The 13,947-nt window shown below is 42.1% G+C and overlaps 2 protein-coding genes across 3 annotated transcripts in view; both read right to left on the bottom strand.

The window, feature by feature from the left end:
- Window positions 1–2,956: 2,956 nt before the first annotated feature.
- Window positions 2,957–9,177, bottom strand: SLC35E3 (solute carrier family 35 member E3). Of its 2 annotated transcripts, XR_009963845.1 has the most exons (6): window positions 8,693–9,177; window positions 8,490–8,600; window positions 6,876–7,034; window positions 6,580–6,649; window positions 5,837–5,919; window positions 5,370–5,392 (listed from the first exon to the last, which is right to left on the bottom strand). XR_009963845.1 is itself a non-coding variant. In XM_062613689.1 (5 exons), exons 1-5 carry the CDS (start codon window positions 9,080–9,082, stop codon window positions 5,206–5,208), a joined length of 930 nt encoding a protein of 309 aa, XP_062469673.1. In that variant the 5' UTR covers window positions 9,083–9,176; the 3' UTR covers window positions 2,957–5,205. The 2 variants fall into 2 exon arrangements, 1 of the variants encoding a protein (XP_062469673.1); XM_062613689.1 differs by lacking the exon at window positions 6,580–6,649 and having other exon boundaries at window positions 2,957–5,392; window positions 8,693–9,176.
- Window positions 9,178–10,101: 924 nt separating this feature from the next.
- Window positions 10,102–13,947, bottom strand: part of NUP107 (nucleoporin 107) — a 29,777-nt gene continuing 25,931 nt past the window's right edge. The window contains exons 23-28 of the mRNA XM_062613688.1: window positions 12,617–12,719; window positions 12,294–12,454; window positions 11,976–12,101; window positions 11,595–11,708; window positions 11,156–11,323; window positions 10,102–10,266 (exon numbers count right to left, since the gene is read on the bottom strand). Coding sequence (XP_062469672.1) covers window positions 10,159–10,266; window positions 11,156–11,323; window positions 11,595–11,708; window positions 11,976–12,101; window positions 12,294–12,454; window positions 12,617–12,719 — 780 coding nt within the window. The 3' untranslated portion in view covers window positions 10,102–10,158. The remainder of the gene's footprint in view (window positions 10,267–11,155; window positions 11,324–11,594; window positions 11,709–11,975; window positions 12,102–12,293; window positions 12,455–12,616; window positions 12,720–13,947) is intronic.

Genomic DNA, 13,947 nt, shown 5'->3' with positions numbered 1-13,947 from the left:
TTACAGCTATTTTTTGTCTGGATTGGAAGGAAGGCAGTCAAGGGTCCCTAGGTAAAAAAATGCAACAGTGCATGATGTCAGTGTATTTGAGAGCAGTGATACAATTTCTGTCTCAATTTCAGAATTCCGTAAAATATAGCATAATTATACAGACAAGGCCAACCGAAATAGGAAAGAGAGCTTGCTTTGCCCCTACTAAAGGGAAATGCCAGGCTAAAATTTGAAAGGATTAGTAACTGCCTTGCAACTAAAATAATGACATGGTATCACATTTCCTTCTTTAGTTCTTAATTGTAACTACAGTCCTTTGGGCTGGGTTGGATCCTGTGCAGCAGGGCTGACTGCACACCGCAGTTACAGGAGGTGATGGAGTATGTTGTGCTCCCTGAGGTCCATAAGACCTTTCAGCTACTGGAAGAAGACAGGAGCACGATCCAAGTCAGTTGGATGAAAGCATGAACAGTAAGTTTAGCGAGAGAAGCTCTGCAGGGAGGGGTGATGTTTTCATTGGACCAACTCACAGAGTTGAAAAAAAGCAGACCAGCCTTTGCAAACACAAGCCCCCTTCACTAAGCCCAGCATCACTGGGCAGAGGAGAAGCGGAACAGCAGCTCCCTTCTTTTAGGAAGGTTAACCATAGCTGTGGGACTTGTCTGGCAAAGGTCTTATGCTCTCTGAATCCAGCTATTGATTTTTTTGCATGGCATTTATATTTTAAGTTTTTATATTTTTAAAACTGAACTAAATTTGTCAACTACTGCAACACTGCAAGAATCCATACAATTCAGCTCTTGAATTCTTCCCAATACTTGCCTGGAGATAAACCCACACCTCTCCCCACTTAGTACAGGTCTTTTTGATAAGATGTCTGCATCTTAAAATAGTATTTCTCATTACCCAAGATTATATCAGCTCTTGCTGGTAAGTTTTTCACTTCATGTTCTTAACCTTCTGCAGCTGACATCCCCATCATCTTTGCAGCAACTGAGCTGTCAAATGGAAGGCTGAAACTGATCAGAGGGCACCAGCAGGAAGAAAGTGGATTTGTATGGAGCAGAAAGCTGGTGCTTTTGTGCATCTACATGATTAGAATAGCAGAGAAAGAGCTGCATCTTTACAGTTAGAAGAGTTAAATTCTTGTGCAAAACAAAGCATGTCTTTACTATATATGCACCCTGCCTTTCATTTACTCAACATTTTTTTTTTTGTTTTCTCATTTATCAGGGAAGTTGGGTTGTGAAAGGCCAACATAACATTTTAAGAGAAAAAACTCAGTAACACAAGCAAGACCCACAAGTCTGCAGTCCAAACTCTGCTACTGTTAAAATCTGGGGAAAACACCAACTCCAAAACTGGGAGAAAAAAAGAGTCATCTAGGAGAAAAACCTTTTTATGAAAGGTCATTTGAGGAACACTAAGGCCTGCTCTCTGAATTCCATTCAACTGCCAGCCTCCTGTTTGTTGTTAAAAGCAAGAAGATAAAAAGCTCTCTTGCCTATCAGAGGGAGCATTCTTTTTGCTTTCCTAAGCATGTAGGTGATTTTCAGTCTAGAGGTTTCTAAATCACTGCTAATACATTAACAGTATGCCAGTGTTTGGTAGCACAGTATTGCTCAAGAGCAAACCCCTTCTCTGCAGCAAAACTGCATCAATATATACAGCCAGTTATGAAATCCATCATTACTTGTTGATAGATTTTGCAAAGGATGTGACAACTGGACATGGATTAGACACTAGCTGTGCTTCAAAATGTTATAAAACACTCTTCTGAAACTCCTGTTACATAAGACATTATAAAAATGAGGTTTTTTCACCTTAATACTTCACCAGCATTGGCTACGACTTGCATTTTTTAAAAGGTTTAGCAAAAATGATGGATATCCCAAACAGGCTTTAATGCTGCTTTTAGCCCAGGGCCACCACTGGGTATTCATTTCACAAAATGAGGCAGAGAGAGGACACCTTCCTGCTGAATCACAGCGCTGTCTTGAAGGTATACTTCTGCAAGACAAACCTCCTTTTCATACACATAACAGCAGCAAACCACTCTCCTTCAGCCTCAAGCCTGAGAGAAGCTGCTCACCCATGAACAGGAAAACTTCTCTGGCACTGTGGCCCCCAAAGCCTGCAAGAACTTAGCAAGTCCTACAAAACCAGATGCAGAATCTGCTGAGTTACCAAAGTTAATGCTAACACAGAGCTTTGACCAGAGTATCTCATAAATGAAGGTATACTTCCTATTCCTTTGGGAAAAGCGAGAAAACCTTGTGTGTGTTGTTCTAAAGTGTTTTCAGGGACAAGGCTAGCATAGATAACTTACCACCCATCATTCATATTTTAATCAGAATCATCTGCTCTCATTTTTAAACACCATGCTGGTATCTATGCCAGCATTTCCACTGGAGGGCAGCTTCTGAAGTAAATCATGGTAATATAAGCAGCAAAGCACTCAGTGGCAGAAAAAGACCAAGGTCCATCTTGTTACCACTGCTTAATCATATGTGGACTATGAAGGAAAATGAAAAGCAGAAACTAAACACAAGGGTTTGGACAGCATGGCACAAACAGGGTGATGACTACATATTGTTAAAGCTGCCAAGTCTCCTGATTACTCTTCCAGGAAAGCCAAAACTGAGTGAAGTACACATAATTAATTAGCAGTTAAACCTATTAAAATGATGTAGTAAAAACTAGAATGAGCAAGTTTCTGACCAGGTGGGTTATCAGTAATTTTTTTTGAGACTCCAGTTGTACCTCAGGATTTAAAAATTCCCTCATTAGTGCGTATGTTCAGCCCCAAAACATGCAAACTCATTGAAATACAGACAGAATTCCAAGTAGCACCATTTTGTCTTATATACACACATAGACACCCCTCCCCAAGGCATATGCAATTCAAGCAAAACATGGAAAATGACAAGAAAAACTGTTCTCCCCTGCAATAAGCACGTATCAGTCAAATGAGTGAAAAATTTATTCCCACCTAACACATGGTATCCAAAGAAACAATACATACAAAGATCTATTCATCCCACAATTACACATGCCTTCTGGATTTCATATTTGGAACCATATGACAAAGTTCAAGATACTTTATTTGTTAGATACAACAGGTAAATCTCAAAAGAGACTCCTTGAACGTATGAAAAGAAGTCACATCACTTGAGTGACCTCCACAACTTACACACTCCAGCAACAGACTGCATTTATAATGTATAATGATACTGGTAACTTTCTCCTGCAGCTCTGCTCCCCTCTTTAAGGATTCTTTTATATTTTCAGACACAATTGCTTTGTTCATTCTAACACTTTCTACACATTTACGTCACTCTCATCCCAAGTACTGTTGTCACACAGGCTTCTAATTCAGTTGTTTGCTAACTGTAAGTCTTTGTGGTCTATCTACATTTTAGAAGAACTTGTGCACAGCACAAAATAATGCAAATGGCTTTCTCAGTGTATGTACTGAAGGATATGCATCCAGAGATTGGCTTTATGAGCACATCTTTCAGTACTCCATTTAAACTAATGATATAGATATATAAAAACATGTACAAAATACTAACCTTGGACCAGTACAATGTCCAAGACACAGTTGGTAAAGATGTAAAATTATTCAGGTATTTCTAACTCTGAAATGACAAAGTATTACAGTATAAACTTAGGTTACACAGAGAAAGAACTTTTTCTTAAATCAAGAACTCTGTAACAGAATAAATAATTTATAGGCTTGAGAAGACCTGCATTCTTTCCTACACAAAGACTTGTTACCTTTATTGTAAAAGCTTAGAGGAACTTAATATCATTTCTGTCAGTGGTTGAAAAACTTAAATACCTGCTTTTGTTCATGAAATTCCCCTCTTTAAATCTGCTAGAGGTAGATGAAGATAAAACGAACCTCAAAATGTTAAGATGCTGCAAATAAATTCTAACCCTGCAAATCTAGTGAACGTATGTTCTCACCAGATTTACTGAAAGCTGTTATTTTTGTGTCTCTTTTTAAATAGAACAGCACTCAACTTCCTCCTTCCCCCTTGTCAAAATCAGTGCTTGATACTGTCATAAAATAATTTTCAAAGCATTCCTGAATTAGAGCAGGAGCAGGTCCCACATCACACTCTTCACTTGCTCTGATACACTGCTTGTGCTCCCGGAACAAGGACAACAGGCCAAGCTGCAGAACTTGGACTTGCAGGTCCAAGTAACTCCTGGGGAAGGTGCAGCAGTGAGCGGGGTTGAAGAGGGAGAGAGCACTGTCAGCCCTCATGTCCACTGCAGATGGCATGACCATTCTGAAGATTTCTCCAAGAATACATTTAGCATGGGTGTCTGCGAGCAAGAGCTGCAAAATGTTTGATTATTCCCACAAAAATCAGGGAGTTCATTAAGCTCACGAGCATTTACAAGACCTCATGTAAAGCCCTGGGTTTGGTACAGAGAAAAGTGAAAAGCAGTGACAGAATTATCTAGAACATGAATGACTTCATTAGTGTCCTGACAGACCAGAGGAAAAAAATCTAAGATGAACTGTTTAGATCCAATTTCCTACTTTTCTGTAGGTTGACCTGTGGCTTCAAGTTTTCCAGTGTCTCTTCTGGTCTCTCTCTACCTGTAATTTTATCTAGCTTCCTCAGCCAAAAATCTATCAATGTGTTGAAGCCAAGCATAGATAAGAAAGCATACAAAGAACAGGAATGAGCTTGGCGGCCTTTTTTAGACCTACTGAACAAAGTCTGTTTCCTCTTCATCACTCACCAGACAAAAAGGAGGAAGCATCGCTACGTACCAGAACATCTGTGTAAAAGCGCCTCCAAGTCTCTTCACAACAGCAATACTGGCACGATCACAAAGACAGGATTCCTTTCCTTTTTTTTCTCCCTCTGTATTATAACTGTAGATGTCATGATCTCATTTGGTATGCAAAAAATATAATTAGCTCAGTACAATTTCCACAGCAATTTGAAGTGTGCCTTTTTCTGTTTTACCATTTTAATTGAATGAAAATGACAGGACGGACCAAGGTGGCAAACCCCAGCATTTTACAGAATTGACTTTGTTTGGGTTTGTTACAGAACAACAATCCTGGTGGTTAAACTAAAACCACAGATGCACACAAACAAGGCATCTTTTCCACACTCTGGAATCAATGCATATTTAAATACTTGTCTTCCTTCACAACATTATTAAGCTCCAGAAGCCCTTGCTTTATGGACGCTGAGCCAATTTACTCTTACTGCTTTCCTGCTCGCTGAGCTTGAAGTGGGTGTAAGCTAAAATGCCCAACAACGTGCACAGAATCCCAAGGCCTTGATTAACAGACAGTGGATCCTTAAACAAGAGGCACCCTCCCAGGAGGGTGATGCAGAACTTGAAATGTCCAAACATGTTATATCTAGACATCTGTTAAGGATAACAGCAAATAGCAGTACTGCTTTTTGCAAAAAGAAACACTTGGGAATGTCAGTAACTACATCCACAACAAGCAATGGTATGTCACCTTGACTTCAACTCATGCCACTTCACTGTGTCTCTGCAACTTTGAGAATTACCCTCCATCTAAGGCCTTCCGACCACTGTACATGACAACTGACATGCCAACACTTCCTCAAGAAGTGTGGGTGAATATTCTTTGTAGGTGTGAAGGTCACGTCAGTAAGTTAACCACCATTATCTATACAGAGAAATTAAATACACTGAAACATGAACATGCTTTTCCAGCTTCACCTTTTAAGATAAAGCAAGCAGGTGACCACTCTTCCCACAGTAAATCAGCCCAAATGAATGATAACATAATTCATCTGGAAACAGGAGAAACAACTAATGGCACAAAGGATACGTGACAGGTGACGTATTTCCAATGATCCAGTAAATGGACAAGTTTACCATAAAGGCTATTACTCCGGACAGCAGTACCATTATCTGTGGATTAACAGACACGGTCAGTAATCTGACACACTTTTGGCCATTTGTAGATACATTCCAGGTTATTTATTTAGTTTCCTTTACTTTCAGATGCAAAGTATCAGGCAAGAAAAACATATGGGGAACAAAAATAGGAACAACTTCAGATCAGTACAGACACTGGTGATGTGTATAAGTAGCTCAGGGTATGATGTCCATAAATATATCCTTATAGAACCACAAGCCTTTTCTCCTTCACTCTCAGCAATTTAGAATCACTTGAAGAATGATTTGGAAAGTCTGGCTACTCATACACACAGAGGTCATAGGCTTTGCCTTTCAGACAAGGTTTTTACCTATGGTCACACTAAAAGCTATTATTAAAAACATCCAGTTTTATCCCTGTGAATACTTGCTATCCCATTCATAAACTGCAGCGCTACAAGAAAGGTCCCATCACTGAGCAGCACAATCAGCAGTGGTATGAATGTGCCATTGGCTATTTTTCTGGATGGAAGGATAGAGAGAAATCATAGTCGCCGTGGTGAAAATAAACCAGCAATCCTAGAGAACAACCAACCCTGGCATCTTTCCACACAAGAGGAGTTGAGAGTGTCAAAGTGAGCATGCTCATTTCTTTTCTGAGTGGACAGTAAGAGCTGAAACTAGGGCACTTACATAGTTTTAATTTAATACACTAAGGGAAGCTTCTGGATTTTGTCAGATTTTCCTGTTGCTCAGATGCCCTCTAAACAGAAACAAGAATAAGGAGGTAAATTGATTGTCAGACAGACTCCTCTGGGAGGAAGTGGGGCAGACACAATGATGTTTTTATTCTTTCATATGCCCCCCTCATCTCATCATAGTCAATGACTGTAGAAAAATCTGTTTCACAAAGAAACAGATCTGACTGCCAAATTTAGCTACATCAGCGATGACTATTTATATTTAAATAACGTCAATAAAAGTCTTACCACAGCAGAAAGCGTCCAGGGCCCAAATATTCCCCCTTCACCAAAGACTGGCTCAAAGAAGGGTATGATGAACAACAACATAGCTGAGGACATTGGTGCCTGATAGTACAGCAACTGCATAGAGTTTACCTGCAACTCATGCTGCTTAGCTCCTACCCACTGAAACCAAAAGAGAAAGCTGTTACGCACAAGGGAAAAAAAAAACAAAACCAAATCATCAATTGTAAACTTGAGCAAAAGCAAACTGGCTACTAACACAGAAAGGATCTCATGGGGGCAATACTACACGAACAGGTTATTGTGCATCATCTTCTGCCTTTGACTAACTGGAGGCCCAAGTCTTTGTCTCTTGCAAGCACACAAGCCACGTGAGAAAGTGCTGTTCTTAATGAAGAACAAAAAAAGTAGCAGAGCTTGGAAAAAAAGACCAGTTCAAGACAAATTCCAGATCCTGTCTATGATGGAGCTAAGCACCTTTGCCTAAGCAGAGATCTGCTTTTTTGCCCCTTTCTTCTCCATGCACAAGCTAACAAAACCAGTAAACGTTTTTCTTTTACCAGCATGTTCCAAATTTACTGGATTTCATTTCAATATTGACTATAATTTGGACTTTCAATGTAACATGCTTTAAGAGCTATTAGGTTATCTGTGAAGATGGATGGTACAGCCAAAAAGATGCATTTTTGTATTGCACTGAAGAATGTTTAATACTCCATAACTCACATTAATTAGTAACATGGATTCCAGCATATAAACCTGCTAAGTTAAAAAAAAACAAAAGCCAGAATAATTTCACTCAGGTACTCTTGCTCCTCTAGCACACACCCCATCACTTAAAGTTATTATGCATCATCTCTCTCCTCCTCCTCCGCCTAAACAGGACAAGAGACCATTATTTATCATCTTGCATGCTACAGGTCAAAGAGCATCACTGTTCTTGGAGCACAGTACACCTGTTACAAAGAAATTAATGTTAAAATTCATGATGAGCATCACATCAACATGACAGGAGACAAAGTCATAGCTTATAATGAGCTGGTCTTGATGTTACAGTGGAAAGGGCTAAGGCAGTCCTTGGACATACCTATTTTACAGCCATAACCAGCCAGAAAGGTTATACTGTGCATGTATATTAATTCACCCTCTACAAATCCACCTTAGACTGTGTATAGTCAAAACTGAGGAAGGATGCTCACAAAATGCAAAGAGTTGAGTGATAAACCACGGCATACACAGGAGTGGTAAATGCCCTTTCTAGGGAAAGGCTCAAACACAAGGCACTGGCTTCAGCAAGGAGAAAATCTGTCCTCTCTAGAAAAACAGAGTTTTACTGATAAAGCCATCTTCAGCCCTTGAAAATATACTCATGACCACATTGAAGATGACACCCCAATTTTAGCAGTGAGGACTACCAATTCCTTGCAGAATTTACCTTAAAATAGTACAAATTACTTATGAATAGTATGTATATATATATATGTATGTATATATAAAGGAGTATGGGGGGTTTTCCATATGGCAACCCACCGTTTAAACGCGACCTAACCCAGAGGGTCAGCACCTCGAAGACCAGCCACCACAACGCTCCCACCTCTGCTTCCCGCCATTACCCACCACTTGATAGAGGGAGGTCACCAGGACGCCCATGGTGGCGAACGCCATCCCGAGGACGTTGAACTTCACGTCGTAGTAGGAGTTGAGGAAGACGCCCAGCGTGATGGGGACCTGTGGAGACGGGGACAGGCGGGGTTAGAGCCATTGCCTGAGGCGACGCGCGAGGGCAGCAGCCATTCCCCTCTCCCCTGCCGCTTCCTCACCAAGGTGAGCTTGATACGGAGAGGAAAGGTCTTGCCGTAAGCCAAGGTCTGTATGACCACGATGACCGGCGTGGTCATGGCCTTGGCCAGCTGGTAGGTACCGATGGTGTTGCTCTGCAGGGAGAGGTTGGTGAAGACGACGAAGCCGCAGAAGCTGAGGGCCAAAGGCAGCACCTGCGAGGGCTGCAGGCTCTTAGGGGAGAAGGCGCCGAGCGCTTGGCACAGGTAAAGGCCGAGCCAGGTGATGGCGAAGTGCACCAGGGTGAGGCTGAGGTTGGGGAAGCCCAGCCGCACGTACAGCCACTTGTTCAGGAACACGATGCAGATGGAGGCGGCCAGGTTCACCAGCAGACCCGCCGCCAGACGGCCCTGCGCCGGCAGCCAACCCATGGCGTCCCCGCTGGGCGCCGGGCAGCAGCAGCGCCTCAGGCAGCCCGCCGGCCGCCCTCCGCCCGGCACCGGGCGCCCGCCTCCGCCGGGACACGTGGGATCGTGCCTTCCGGTGGCGGCACCCGCCCCGGCACGGCACGGCCCCGGGGGCGGAGCTGTGGATCCAGCGGCTCCGCCCGATCGCGGGAGTGACCTGGCGGGGGGCGGCCCGCTGGCAGCAGCCGGAGGCACAGCGAGAGCGCGCACCAGGCCGGAAAGCCACCGGGTTCCCCCCCCTGCGGTGTTGCTGCCCAGCAGCGGGCAGAAACTCACTCTCTCGCCAAGGGGCAAGCATCGCTGAGCGACCGGAGTGGGAGTTTCTGTAAACACGCGTAAAAGTACAGGTACAGCACAAACCACGTTCTTCGGCAAGTGGCTGAAGGCACAGACTGGGTGCAGGAGCTGCAGCCCTTGGCTGAGTGCGCTGCGGCTGCATCCTCTGCGCTCTGCACTTAAGGGAGAAGCAGCTAAAGGTGTAAACGGGCAGGAGGAGTTTTTTAAGAAAATCACAGTATCTCAAACTTGGGAGTTTCAAGGTGCGATCACCTCTCCTGGTGACGATTACAGCAACGTTTGGGCAGCTACACAAGAGTACGTAAGAACAGTTCTGGCAGCAGCCCTCCGCTTTGGCTCTTTCTTCCAGCCTCCTTTTGTCTGCGTTCCACACGTAACGCTGTGGCAGTCTCACTTGCCTCTCCCCTGCACCCTTGCACATTCTCCTGCAAAGTAGTGTTTCCAGTCCACAGGCAGCTCTTTGGTTATGGCAAAGAGGTTAAGGAGGTTCATACAATCACTGTGTTTATATAAGGACATTTAAATTAGTGAACAAACATTCTGTTTGTGAAGCACTTTTATTAGAAAAAAAATTATTATGAAACAAGGTTGTGTAACAAACATCATCTCTGAAGTTGATCAGAGTTTTTCAAGTTGAAATCTGAGGATGAATCCATTGCCCCCCCCCCCCCCCAAGATCAGACCAGTTTTTTAATAAACAGAATGTCCATGTTCAGAAGTTTTTGCAAGTATCTCATGGTATCTTATGCCTGAATTTCATATCCCAAAGGATCAAGATCTTGGTCCAGAAGCATCAGAGAAGATTCCCTCAGCTTCAGTAGAAGTTTTCGGAGTTCATCTTTTGAAAATACCTAATAAAAAGAAACCACAAGGAAGTTATATTTATTCATAATGAAAAGCATTGATATCAAAGGAAATGATGGCTCATTAAGTTACTATTTTTTTTCTTTCTATTTAAGACAGTGTGAACATCAGACATTTCAGAACAGCATTTAGTAAAGGATTAGCAGCAACACCCCAGACCTGAAGGTAGTCTCAAGATAGCTCTGTCTCATAACTGTTACAGCAATTACTGGTAAACAGCCAAGTTTAATTTCCATGTTATTGCTGGCAGAGATTTTAAGCCCATCCAGGCAAATGCATCACAGTATTTTTCTTAGCTTTGATGTTTCTTCTCAGACTTCCAATCCTTGTTTTGGTTTGTAGGGGCGTGCTGTGGTTTAGTTTTATTTGGGGTTTGTTTTGGTTGGCTTTGGTTTTGGGCTACTTTTGTGATAAGAGTTTTTTTGGGGCTGTTTCTCAAGGTTTTGGAAGGAAAGAAGGTTTGGGGTAAACCAAGTGCTCCAAAGCAAAACCTGCTTATACAATGTTCTGAGACGTAATGGGAACGAAAAAGAAAAGAAAAAAAGTCAGTCATAATTCTGCAGTTCAACTTAGAATCACAGAACCGTTTAGGTTGGAAAAGACCTGTAAGATCACAAAAGTCCATCTGTTAAACTCATAAAAAATTAGTAACTCAGAATTGCTGCTTGTCAAAACAGTGGTGGCATCTTCAGCGTTTCAAAGTTAACTCCTTAATTCCTTAAGTCAGGGTACCAGAAAACCCTTTACTACTGCAGTGAATAGGAAAAGATAAAGAAACTTCTGATGCTAAGGAACATATGGCATCTTCCTCTTCATATAGAAGCTTTCCCCACAGTCAACCCACAGAGCCAAGCTGCCTGCAGCTCCTTAACTCACCGTGTAAAGCTTGTGTCGCTCAGAAGCGACCATGTCAGCCAGCCGCAGGCACTCCTGGTACTGCCCAGTACTGTGTAACACGGTGTGCAGCAAAAAGCACATCATAGGCAGGCACAGCTTTCGCAGCAAAATCATCTGGTGTATTCTTTCAGGGTCGTCCTCGGCATCCTTATCACAGCAAATTATTACATTAGTATTATGAATGTCACCTCTAAAAGGCAACTTGGCAAAACCACATGAGGAATAGCGTTAGAGGCAAGAAAGTGGACTAACCAGCCTAGGCTGCACTGACAGATTGATTTATACAGTAACTGAAGGGGAAGCAATCCATAATGGGTCACAGCAAGGCTAGAATGAGTTAAAGAGCCTAACATCAAGCTAAAGGTGACAAAGGTACAGCTGGGTGCAACCTGTGCTATGATACAAAAATTCATTTTACCTCTCTGACATCAACCATCCATCCTCCGTCCACAAACAGCAATACATTGTACATTTTCTCTTTCACATCAGCTGTAAGAGCATCCAAGAGGCCTTTCCAAATACCATAATCCATCTGGCAAAAAAACAAAAAATAAACTACTGCAGAACAGGATAATTTCCAAGGCTATTTTAACACAGACTCTTCACCCAGCATGCAACAGCCAGCAGAACTCCAAATTGGCATCTTCAGCCAGTGGCTGACACAGAAAAACAGAGTAAGTTATAATAGAGTTCTTAAGCAATCTGAATTAACAGTCTTCTACTCTGTTCTACTAAACTAAGACTGCTTCCTAAGCAAGAACATAAATGTTTATAGCAAACAACTTCAATTTTTACTTACCTCATACTTCTTTTCTTTATGTTCATGGGCCACTTTTTCAGTGAAATTTGCTTGTGGTAACAAAGACGGCTTCTGGGGAGCCGAGTTCATGTGTTTAAACCATTCGTTAAAGGTTTCGTGGGCTTCCTAGATTGCATTGGAAACAGTGTTAGGACATTTTTGGCTCACAGAATTACAAAATGTTATTAAATGCATAGCTATAGGGCATCCAGGAATCAGAGGTTAAATCAAATGGACAAACCTTGAAGTTTCACCACCAAGGCAAAGCCACCATTATCTCTATGTTATAACTTGGAATACAGCTTATTTGAAACTCACCAAATATGCCCGAATACATAAATGTTCCCGTATAGCATTGTCATCTTCAGCTGGAAGTGGAGTATCCATTCCGTGCTCTTCCCATTGGTTATATATTTCTGCTATAGAGTCTTGGGGAATCTTCACGAACACATCTTTTGCAGCTTCATGTTTCTTGGATGCTATGAGAATGTGAACCGTGTATCAACAGCTTTGCAATTTCAGTACTGGCAAACCCATGCTTTTTAATTACTAGATTGGATGTTATATCAAATGGAGTGCCAAGAGCCAATGAGCACAAAACCAGCATTTAGAAAGTCTACAATATTTGTGAAGTTTAGTACCCAAGAACTTCCTCATGATTGCATTGCTTTGCTTAAGTGCTTCTGCCCTCTGTGCAGGATCGAATACGAGCCAGTCAATTACATCGATTTTCAGCCGATCCGCCTATAAAAAACCCAACATACAGATTCAGTCACATTTCAAGCACACACCTGTTGTTAGACACATTAAAGAAATACACAAGATTCTAGGCATGCATCTAGACATGCATCCAATGCATAGGATAGCATTATGGCATACTAAACAAGGATTGCTTTATTCACAACTTTTGATTCTAAAGCTTAGGAAACAATCTCTGCAATCTGGAAGAATTCAAAAATCCATTTTTAAGCATTCCCAAGATATTCAGACCAATGGATGAGCATCAGCTCTCAAAAAATTTTATGAATTATCATGCATCTTCCTCAAATTTTAATATGAATGCACTGCACAAACACTTTATGGAGCCTTAGTGCTAAATAGCTAAATTTTAGCCTTAATGCTAAATATTCAGAGGTGCCATCAGCCTGCAAACACAGTTCTCCAATTCTCCTGTTAGATAAACTGTCTGTTTGGCTTAGAGAGTTTAAACATTGTACTGAACAGCAAAAAAAACACCACAACTTTACAAACTATCAGCTGCTTTCTAAACAGTACTTTGAATGTGAGGTATTAACAGTACCTCACTGCCACTGAAGTACTGAGTTGGATCCAACCAACACAGCAGTGATGACAAGGAAACCGTCAATAAAGGCAGTCATAGAAGCACAGAATGGTTTGGTTTGGAAGGGACCTTAAAGATCATCCAGTTCCAGCTCCTCAGCCATGGGCTGGGACACCTTTCACCAGACCAGGTCGCTCCAAGCCCGTGTCCAACCTGGCCTTGAACACTGCCAGGGATGGGGCAGCCACAGGTTCTCTGGGCAAGCTGTGCCAGTGCCTCAGCACCCCCAGAGTAAAGAATTTCTTCCTAATGTCTAATGTAAATCTACCCTCTTTCAGTTTAAAGACATTCCTCCTCATCCCATCACTACTTGCTCTTATAAGTTGTCATATCTAGAATGTCACTTAAGCACATAATAAGGTATATCAGAGATCCAAAGCATTAATCCTCATAATTCTCAGAAGCTACAATACCCTACTCTCAGCTACAACTTTGTTACAGTCATTTCAGGGGCTTTTAGCAGCATGCTGTTTGCACACAGACATGCTGCTGAGCAACACACACCACAGCCCAGAAGATCAAGGAGATATAGAAACAGGAGTTATGGATTTGTGCAATCCAACTCCTCACTTGGTCACATGGAAAGTGCATTTCCCTCTCAGGCTTTTTCAAGGCAATTTCCACCAAAAT

Source organism: Pezoporus occidentalis, unplaced genomic scaffold, assembly GCF_034315485.1.
Source record: "Pezoporus occidentalis ecotype Australia unplaced genomic scaffold, CSIRO_AGI_Poc_V1 ctg17, whole genome shotgun sequence".
NCBI lineage: Eukaryota > Metazoa > Chordata > Aves > Psittaciformes > Psittacidae > Pezoporus > Pezoporus occidentalis.
The sequence above is the reverse complement of the archived record's forward strand: the minus strand, read 5'-3'. Positions and strand labels throughout refer to the sequence as shown.

What these genes read in the sequence shown, in the direction of transcription:
- SLC35E3 (XM_062613689.1), bottom strand. Translation starts at nt 9,082, where the DNA reads ATGGGTTGGCTGCCGGCGCAGGGCCGTCTGGCGGCGGGTCTGCTGGTG. An exon ending in TGACCTCCCTCTATCAAGTG is followed by an intron (nt 7,035 to 8,489) that starts GTGGGTAATGGC and finishes TTTTGGTTTCAG; the next exon opens with TGGGTAGGAGCTAAGCAGCA. An exon ending in CCTGGACGCTTTCTGCTGTG is followed by an intron (nt 5,920 to 6,875) that starts GTAAGACTTTTA and finishes GTTAATCCACAG; the next exon opens with ATAATGGTACTGCTGTCCGG.